The sequence below is a fragment of the Coenobita brevimanus genome, chromosome 23, assembly GCF_032717465.1.
Source record: "Coenobita brevimanus isolate Jiangsu-jjx chromosome 23, ASM3271746v2, whole genome shotgun sequence".
NCBI lineage: Eukaryota > Metazoa > Arthropoda > Malacostraca > Decapoda > Coenobitidae > Coenobita > Coenobita brevimanus.
The window spans coordinates 1,546,262-1,557,500 of NC_136976.1; the positions used below are offsets into that span (position 1 = coordinate 1,546,262).

The window sequence follows — 11,239 nt, forward strand, 5'->3', positions numbered from 1 at the left end:
CTCGTGAGAAACTTACGGCACCAACATATGGTCAAAACTTATCACAATTAACACTACACTGCATATTTTATCCCAGCTGATGATGGACACTTTTATTCAGCCCAGTCTCTCATCTCTACCTAAAGGTTATACCACTACCCGGCACTTTTGTAGTACGTAGCTTCATACTTCCTGGTTCTGTTGCTGTTACACTTGGTCTGTTATGTATGTTTACTGACAACCATGAAAAATATATTCATCAGTTTACTACATGATGCTGTATGACTGGAAGTATGACAAAGGTCCCATGAAATTTCTGTCCTCAGTCTATGCAGCAAATGACCCCCACCGACCTTGTACTGCACTTTCTTATTTGCTGTCTACTGTGTTCAAGTGCCTCTTTCAAAAACCCACTGATACATCTCTCCTCTCCATGCATTCTAAATAACGAAGCTACCTCAAAATACCTTTGGTTCTCAATAGTAATCTTCCATACAACCTTCCAAGTCACTCTACAAGCAGGTTTGAGGTACCTTAGCATCTGTACCATTTTCTACACCTTTCACTCTGAACTAATGTTAACCGTACCATTTTCTACACCTTTCACTCTGAACTAATGTTAACCAAGTTTTTTCCATATTTGGCTAACTATAAACCTACATGTCTATGTTGAAAGTGACATGCTACAATGCATCATCTTCATATCACACACAAATTCTCTTTTCAGAACAACTACCATATAGGCTACCATTTTTCCCGCTTCAAAGTTCTCCAGTTTGCACATGATAACTGTACTATATTCTGCCTACTTCAACATGGCCTATATGTATATTCAATCTCTTCACCTTCATGGTAAATATGATGCTAGTCATGTAGGCTACAACTACTTTCGAAGGAATGTAGAGCTGTAGTACTGTCTTCTTCTGTCCCTGACCTACAAGAAATAAGCTGCAAGTAAAAAAATCTCTGGCAAGTTAAGGAACTTGAACATTTCCTCAGACATCACTTCCTGCTGCTCCTACCTCTAATTATGAACTACAAGAAGAACTGTCAAAGAACTTGCACAACATCAATTACATATGAAAGACCACAAAACTAACACCGTCAGGGTCTACAAAAAAAATTAATACTGTACCACTGACTCTGACATAGGAACTACACTACACACAGCTGTCATCACAATAAAAGCCAATAGCCTATCCACATACACACAAGCAGGCACACACACACACACACACACACACACACACACACACACACACACACACATGCACACACAGAATCCAGGGAAAAGGATGGTCTCCCACAAATTAAATTATCTGATCTATGGCAGTCTAGCCTCTGACCTGTAAGAGATCATATGGGACTCCCCTCCACCCACCAACAAAGGACCAAAAGGCAGCTTTGCTTTTGCAAACAATAATCAACAAAGTAACACTACATATAGGAGGAGCTGGGGTAATATTTTTACAATTCTAAACCCAATACCAACTCTACGAGGTGTCAAGGCATTCTTATGCTGACCACTGACACTTCTTTCAACTCCCTCCCAAGTAAAACAAAGCCTGACATTACCACAAACCCTTACATCTTACTCTCCAAGAAGAATATGGAAGCTTTTGACCCCATCACTTCGTAAAAGCTCTGTTCACAAATCTCATGTACCAAACCATTAATGGCATCAACTCAAAAGATTACTAGCCACCCACAATCATATTAGCAACCAATTATTACCGGTACCTTTATTTCAGGGCCTCCTTACACTGTCAATGTCCAGCACATTTAAGGGTTGCATATATGGCAAACCTACTCCCAGTGGTGGCATTACCGGTAGGCTACATGATAATAAAACCTCCAGTCACATCTTATGCACAACAATAACAGTTCCACTAACTACTACAGTGACAACCAGGAATGCAATCATTTCTTGAAGCTGATGACAAAACTATTAACAACAAATTCCTCATCTTGTACAGTCTGGAAACATATCCTGTCAGTCCTCTTGGTCATACATAAATGCTGTATATAACCAATTCAAGCAGATGAGTCCCTATCTTTAACAGCACTAGGCTCTTTCTCGTAGCTACCTGATAACATTCCTACTGCATCACGTCTATCTTGTATTCACTGGTTCTGGTTCACAGCATTCATATATGACCTGGAGAACTTGCTGAGCCTTATCCCCTGAATGTAAAGGTGCAGACAAATGGAATTTACACTGCTTTAGCCCAGGCACACAAGAAGAGGGTCATTTCCGGTTGACTAGTTACAGCAGGGAGAGAGGGATTTCTAACATGTGGGGGTATGTTGGAGGAAGGTGCTACCATTATCCCACTCCCCCCACTGTAACTCATCAGCCAGAAATTACCCAGTTCTTGTGTAATCAGCCTAATGAAGTGTCTCTGTTCCTTTTGTGCACACCAGTACCCCTTGGTTTTGTCCTCTCCTGTTCTATTCCAGCTTGTGTCCAAGTGACTCCATTGCACAGACTACATCCTATGTATGTGACAACAATGCTCATACACTGTAACTTCAAACACAGCTTAAGATGGTAAAGCACCTCCCTACCAATCAACAGTAACAATTCTCACCAATCATAACTGGAAGCATCAAACACTTCACACACAACACTAAACAGCAGTCCAATCATACAAATACACACACATTTAACAAACACACTGTTGCTGCTGCTGTTGTTGTGGGCCCAAGCCAATCTGAACATGAACTCAGTGGACTGCAGATTGAAACAGCCCTTCTCCTGCAGGCCACCATCCTTTTCGGGGACAAGGAGGGGGTTGAGGGATCTCTGTATATACCGTAATCAGGCAGTTATATCAGTATCACCTGTGAAGGCATTCCTCTCCAGTACTTTCAAAAATGCTACAAGTAATAAACGTATGCACCACATCATTTGCTGAATACATTAAAGGCACAAAACAATAAATACATTCACAACACTCACATGTACTGACTGAGCATTACAAAAGGCTGGTACTACATACAATAAAAAGGCAGCAGCACGAACAAATAGTAGCTAACGGACTACCATATGCCAGCTCAGCATGGGGATACAACTTGATAAACATTCATTCATTCATTCATTGCCAGACACCATGTATCCCAAACGGGGTGGCCAAGGGCTTAAGAGTTAATTGTTTTACAGGGAGGGGCACTAATCCTCCACCAACCCCACTCAACACACGACTATAATGCACCAATGCATCTTAAAACACCGACCATACAGAACATAGTTTATTGCATGTTACAACCTGCACAACCATAGTCATACCCTGGCAAATGTACACACTATCCACACATTATTACAACATTCCACAAGCAACCTAACCAGATGCACACATAAATCACCAGTTTTGCACTAACAGCTTTGGCAACATCTCCCAACAGAGCAAAATCCTCATCCACTGACAGAGTAAAAAATGTTACCATATTACAAAGGTCAAGACAGGGTGGATGTCACAAGACTATCCTATGCTCTGGACACCACCCTTCTCTATCCTCATACTAACTTAGACAAAACTAGAAACCACTCAGAGAGCACACACCTCTGCCAATGCCATTGCCGGACCCGGATCCACCCCGAAATTTAATAAATCCTATTGGCTTATGGCCCATCCTTCCACAAAATTTCACTGAAATTCATTGAGAACTTTTGGAGATATCGTGTGGACAAACAAAAAATTCCTGGATCTGGATGATGATCCAGATTACCACCAAAATCTAAAGGACTGTTCCTTGGGCCATACCTAAGGTGACCAGTCCCGCTTTTTGGACGTCTGTCCCACTTTTAAATTGTGACCAGAATGTCCCGCTTTTTGAGCAAAATATCTTAATTGTCCGGCTTTTAGAAAATTACTATTGTATTAGATATAATATGACCTTCTTTTATGAAATTAGGACGAATTAGAAAAATTATGTTTTATTACTAATATAAAATCTGTAATACTCACTAACTGGTAACTTTGGTCGGCCCATTCACTATACCGTACGGTATGTTCGGAGTTCGTAAATCGTAATTCGTGTGAGACGTTAGTGTTTGATTGGCAGCCTCAGGGTGAGGTGCAGCGCGGGAGCAGGCGCTGTCACTCACGTATATATATATATAAAAAAGTAATCCCTCTAATATCCGAACATCCAATATCCGAACATCCCCACTAACCGGACATAATCGTCCCGGGATCCAATATTCCCAAAATGGGCCAAAAACCACAAAAAATTCGAAAAAAATCTGACTTTTTTTCCCTCCCGTAATTTGAAATTGCCGCGTGGCGCCGAACAGCTGTTACACCATGGTCCCTTCACCCCTTCCTTCCTCTCCCTCTCCCCTCCCCTGTCAGGGTTGCCATTTGTTATTTTTCATTACCAAGTGTGGGCCAATTTGGTAATGAAAAATTCGTTTGGTAATGAATCAGAATAATGCATTTCCAAATGGATTTTTCACATGTATGAGGATACACAGGATGGAGATGGTTGATTGTTTGCTCTCTCATTAATCTGCTACCCTACATAGCGTGAAAATAATCAACATGGTGTTAATTATAAGGAGAGTGATTACATGTATTTCCACTTGTATATATAATTAGTGAAGAATAAATGCTAGCTTTACGAATCTGGTAATGAAAAGTTAAATTTGGTAATGAAAGTTGAGGAGATTGGTAATGTGGCCGTTGTGATCTGGCAACTCTGTTACCCCGCCATCATCAACAGTCACAGCCAAACTCCGATCGAGAGCAGATGTTTATAGAAGTGCAAGCCACAGGTGCTTGTTTTTTGTGAATAAACTGCAATACCTCGCCACCAGAGCACAAGGGAATTTACGGTGTTGTGCAGTGTTAAGAAATTAGAATTTAGAGTGCAGAGGATTAACTGTGGACTGCAAACTGGAGGTTCAAACCACTCCAGGAGCCAGGGACTTGTAAGTACCCAGAATGTTTAATATTGTATAAACTCACCTCTAAAACCTCATTTTATGGTTCTTTTGCATTTATTTCAGTCTTTTATGTCCCCTATTGGTGTGATTTGGGTCTTAAATAGGTGCAATGCATGTCCAGAGGGAGTTGTATAGGTGTTTTTCTGAGTTAGGGTCCATAAGTACAAGTCCAGGAGGCTGGGGCCCAATATCCGGACAGGATCACTATCTGGACATGCCTTTGGCTCTATTACGTCGGATATTGGAGGGATTACTGTATATATATATATATATATATATATATATATATATATATACACAGTATATATAAAAATTGCACGCGCGCGTCCCGCTTTTAGCTCCAATAAATCTGGTCACCCTACCCCTCAAAAAAAATTTCAGCAAAATCCATTCAGAACTTTTTGAGTAATCCTGCTAACAGACAAAGAAACCAACACCAGCAAAAACATAACCTCCTTGGCGAAGGTAACGGCCTTATTGACAGTGAATGTTTACACTGTAACGTTGCACCCCACCCCATACAATACAGTCATACCCTCTGAAATTCACAACTAAGCACTTAAGTGTTTGGGAATAATGTCACTGAAGAGGTCAGCTAAAGCGTATGCATGCTGCATCTCTTCTCGGTCTGTACAGACTGTATGGGGTCAAAACAACAATGAAAACCATATTATACCAGTAATTGTTAATGTTTGCTTGGCAAAATATTTTGATACCCAAAGATTCTCCATTTCCATAACCTAATACTGAATCATACATCACAAAAATTCAGTCTCTACCTCTTTCAGTTTATCATTTCATTGTATTTCAGTTTACCATTTCATTGTAATAACATGTAACAGAATTGCAGGTAAGCCTATATGTGAAAATCAATTTACTGTACAGGAACCTCACGTAAATCAAAGCTATTTAAGTGTTTTGGTAAAGATGGAGAATCTGTCGTACCTGTGTATGTGACCAACTGAAAATGAAAGCATGGTATTCATGTGTAACTGCTGAATGTACAATCAAAATCTCTTTTTTAGTTCCTGCTGCAAACAAGCAGTGGTAATGAGACACGTGAGCTGACTTTGGTACTGTACGGCATTCAATAAATTTATACTGGCTATAATGGTGTTTGTTTGTAGCTTTACAAAGAAAAGCCATCTGAAAACTCACTTTGCTGTGCAGATATATATTTGATGCAAAAAAAAAACATATGGTAGGGTGCTATTGTCTGAAACTATTTTTTTTTTTTTTTGGGGGGGGGGGGGGAAATCTGTGACAATGAACTTTACTCTTCTTTGGCTCTTAAACAGGTGTGTGTGAATATATATCAATTCAAAGCTGTTTCCTGTATTGGTATCAGTTGGACTATCAATGGTTGTTTCATCCTATCCATCTATCTACAGCCAGACCTAATCCCGGAAGGGGTGGCCACAAACAAATCACCTCCATGTCATCCCGTCCCCTGCCATCAGAGCGGCCCTCTCTCCTACTGACATTCTCTTCATTCATACACCTCTTCCCTTCATCCTACCATCTCATCATTACATGCTAAAACCACCTCAAGGTACTGGTATTTCTCATTACGGTTTCCAGCACATCCACATCAACACAACAATGTCCTTTTATTTTTGTCTCATAATGGTTTCCTGTTATGTTACACTGACAATTGCCCTTCATTTTTCTGCCTATCTCTCCACATGCTCCTCCCTGATAACTCCACCACTTTCACTCTTGTGTCCTTCCAACAGCAGACAAAGGTCTCTGTTGGAAGGACACGAAGAAAACAGGATGCACTTGGATGAAAGAGTGCAACCCTACACTTAAGTATACTGATATCTAGCCTACATTGTCCTGGACATCAAACTTCACCATTTAGCTAATGCAATTCCTTCCAGTAGACAGATCTAAAGACCAAACTCACAGTACCTAACACAATTTGCATACTTGTATACTGTACTGTACTTTCATTCAGGTCATATCTGGGCACTATAAATATAACAAGCATCCTCTTATGTTTTTAGGTACCAGTATAATAATAATAATCCATCCAGCCATCATTCAATCCTAAAATGCCCCATGAGAAGCATAGGAGCCCAGGGCGAGGCTAATTGGTCCCGACATTTAAGATGAGAGTGACCAGCCTCACTCATCCCTGAGTCGCATTACGCGAGCTATAATAATAATACCGATAATAATAATAATAACAATCACTACCTGTACCTATAGTTTTTCCTCTGACATCAATTTCATGGGAAATTCTGTAACAACTGGTAATTCTGGTCACAACACAATACAGAGGTAATAATTTAATGCAACTGCACTGTGATATTTAAAGGTACAGGTATCATGCAAACCAAACTCAGCTTGCCCTAACCTAACCATGAAAGTCACACAGCCCAGCCTTGACATCCTTCAGTCCAACCATAGGAGAGAGAGAGAGAGAGAGAGAGAGAGAGAGAGAGAGAGAACCTTCAAAGTTAAGAAAAGCCTAGTGAGATTTGATTTTTAACAAGCTTGTGCAACCCGACAATTACCAACTCAACTGCAGTATGACGGTCAGATAACGGTGAATTGTCCACTCCATCATAATCCAAAATGGCAGAAATCCTGACTGATATCTTTGTTTTAAATCTTGGATATGCGAGTGTTCATGATAGGAACTGACAATTGCTTTAAAACAAGAAAATACTGCACTTCAAGAAACATACATCTCCACTGAATCTGCCAATAACTACATCATTTTTTAAAACTAAATATTCACCTGTAACTACCCACCAGTCAGAACATCCTCTAAAAAATTATTGTGTCAAACCAATCTAAACGAACATCCTCTACTTGGCAAAATAAAAAGTGAAAAGTTTATTCACTCACCTGCTAGATTTAGCCTTGCATATACAGCATCCTGTTGTGGATCTATACACCTTCGGTTTGTGAAAGGAAAACATTTTTCAATCTGGCAGAACCTGGAAAGAAAACGGGGACTTAGCTGACAAACTTGCATTAGCTACACTATCCACTGCACTGAGTTGTCACGATGACACCTTAACACAATTACTAAAAATCACACTAATGCTACACTTCGACATACTTCACAGGCAGAATTTTTGGTAATTTCCTTATTCATACTCTCACATCTCTGACAAAGAACATTCGATACACTGTTGCGTGACCCTATTTACGTAAATGGGTCACATCGACATTTACGCCATACACTTTCGAACACTTTCGACAAACAATACACTCCAGAGGGCACGTTTGGTTAGTATTCCATGGCGATGTGGTTTTGATGAATTAAGAACAACTGCAGCGATGTTTTCTGCACAGCTTGATACAACAGCTGTCGCCATACACCACTTCACGTAGCTGCGTGGGATTGGCGTATTATTACATCTCTTCTTTTTGCTTTCAGAGATAATGCTATGCTCACTATGCCATCAGTATGCGCACGGCAACGATAATATAACCACTACACACCATACCTTCACCCTACTAGGGCCACTGACACATAGTTGGACTGGTAATGCATCCGAAAAACATCAATGAATTCACCTCATAGTCACCACACATCGCGTCACCTTTACACTTTCATGCTTACAGATAACGAATGAAAACCTCCTTAAACGTTCAATTACCTTGGATTCACATTTATTTTACACTGGTCGAACTGATGCGAGGCAATATGAAAATTAATGGAAGAAAATGTAAGAGGAAGACAGCACACCTCCACACACCACAACTGCCCTCGACCAACTGAAAACTTTACTAGATTCGCGGTGGGGAAGGGAGAGAGGGAGAAAGGGGGGATGGGAGACACAGGGAGGGAGGGAAGAGAGAAAGAGAGCTGAGACCCAACTCCCTGTGACGTTCCCCCTCCTACTCCCTGTACACGCTCGGCGATCACGTATTATTTTTCCCAGTATTTTAAAGCTAATAGGAAAAGACACACATTGACTAAAACTCTACGAACTAGTAGAGATACTGCTTTACCTCTTCCACGTACTAAAGAAGTTTGTATATATTCAAAAAAGACGCCAAAGGCAAATATTCTGACCAAATAGCACGCCGGGGCGAGAAATCAGCTGGGCGTGACGTCAGCACTGTGACGTCAGAGACATGACGCGTGCCGAGTCCGCCACTCATTTTCGTAGCTTGGACTCTGAACCCGCCCCACAGCCAATGAGAATTTCATGCAGCAGAACGCCACAAACCACCACCAATTTTGTCAACAACTGACGTCCTGTGTATACGTCATAACTATACACCAATCTCAGCGCAGCAAGTGACGTCATCACTGACGGTGGACGTATTGATAGCCGAGGAGGGTACATGGGCTTGTTGGCGTCCACACAAATATGGCTGTGTCCATTAAGCTGGCCGGTGACCCACATATTAGCCATTATCATTACAAGTAAATTTAAGTGGGATTCAAAATGCATGCAAATGTCTAAAAAAACCAACCATTAGATATGTGTGAACATAACAATTTCCTGAATAACCTACTTTAAACAATTATATGGAATATACAGTATATATTCTCATAACAGTAAGACCGTGATGAAACGATGTGAACAGAATGTGGATTCACTAGGCAACTCTACCACTTCCGTTCACACCAACTCGATGTAACAATGCCATCTCCTTGAATGCTGAACTGTACTGTAACTACAGTTTAAAATAAAATATGGTACAAATAGACACGATGAAGTACAGTATTACGGAAAGACTGTTGAGTTGCTGCACTAATTTCTGCCCCTGAGCGACGAGTAAGAAGTACAATATAGCGAAAATCTCGGTTAAGTTACGACGAACGAAGTACAGTAACGTATATAAATCCATAAACAAACCACTGAGAATTTATGAGAGCGTGTTTAAGCTTCGAAGGGACGAAAACCTAGGCCAAGTTAGTGTGAATTAACTAAAGTAACGATATTAAACCACCATATCAACAAACTCCCACTGAAAACAACTGTGAGTGTTTGTGTGTAATAAGCAAAAGCATGGTGGTGGTGGTGGTGGTGGTATGTGCTGAGTCACCACCCTGTACGCTGCCAGCTGGAGCAAATGGCACTGCTAGGAAAGTGCTGTCATATATGAAATTTCCACCTACTCTTTTGGGATATTTTTTTATGCATGCCAACACCGATTATTATTATTATCATTATTATTATTATTATTATTATTTCTTCAGGTGAGGAATTTTAGCGTTCCACATTACGAAATTTCACTTACTCGCTAGGCTCAATGTACTTATTATTATTTTTTTTAAACGCTGACCAGGGGGTTGCAAATGAGAGGAATACTAACAGACTCTCCAGTGTGTGTGTGTGTGTGTGTGTGTGTGTGTGTGTTTCAAGGTTGTCAAGAAGCCGTATTGCAGCTGCACATGGACAAACTCGCGTGACCTAAGCTTTGAAGATTCCGTGACACCTTTTCCATAGCGATTTATTGTGCCCAATTTTTATCATCCTCGTGTACGTTACTGATGAAAAGAATGATGGTATTAAGACGATCAGAAAACAAGAGTTACGTAAATGTGATACAGTAGGGTCCGCAGTTCCTCTTCGTTAGCGATTTATTCTGGATACTAACATTCGTGTTACTAATATACTCTGGATCAATATCAAAGAATGTATTCAGGGTTACCGTGGAATTAATCGCTATGGAAAAGGTGATAAGTCACTCAATACAGACAAGCCACATAATAATAATAAAATAATAATAATAATAAAATAATAATAATAATGCTAGCAGTAGTAGTAGTATAGTACAGTAGCAGAATTAACAATAATAATAATAATAATAATAATAATAATCAGCAGCAGCAGCAGCGGAGGATTTAAATAATGGGGTGTAAGATGACACTAACACTAGGGTGAATGTCATAGCACGAGCAGGGGGCCAATTCACAAACATTCTTGGACCTAAGTAGCACGTACGACTGTTTATACATTTATCTCGCACCTCCCTACCCGAAAAAGGAGGGTAGATTGCAGAGAGGCGCAACTTCAGCCTGCAGTCCACAGGGTGCACACTGTGAGAGAGAGAGAGAGAGAGAGAGAGAGAGAAATATAAGTTTATGAATGCGTCCTCCTGGTGGCGAGGGAATGAACTACACAAAGCCGATGTAAACAAAGTGTGGGCGGGTTGCCACTACACAAAGCCGGGTATTTAGGAGTCTACCCTCATTTTACCACAAATATGTCTCCTTGGGGAAAAATAAAGGCGTCTTATTTATTTTTTATGATAAACGAGTCTCTCTGTCTGATAATAAAGGAGCCTAACCTATTTTTACGATAAGTCAATCAAGGAATCTGACCCATTTTA

The 11,239-nt window shown here is 40.4% G+C and overlaps 1 protein-coding gene across 2 annotated transcripts in view; it reads right to left on the bottom strand.

The window, feature by feature from the left end:
* Positions 1–11,239, bottom strand: part of LOC145392923 (SIN3-HDAC complex-associated factor) — a 50,640-nt gene that overhangs the window by 25,006 nt on the left and 14,395 nt on the right. The window contains exons 1-2 of one of the 2 annotated variants that reach the window (XM_080267207.1): positions 8,548–8,683; positions 7,787–7,878 (exon numbers count right to left, since the gene is read on the bottom strand). In XM_080267207.1, the coding sequence (XP_080123333.1) occupies positions 7,787–7,860 (74 nt within the window). In that variant the 5' untranslated portion in view covers positions 7,861–7,878; positions 8,548–8,683. Of the gene's footprint in view, positions 1–7,786; positions 7,879–8,547; positions 8,684–11,239 lie in introns of those variants that run through there. The other variant, XM_080267208.1, reaches the window with a different exon arrangement.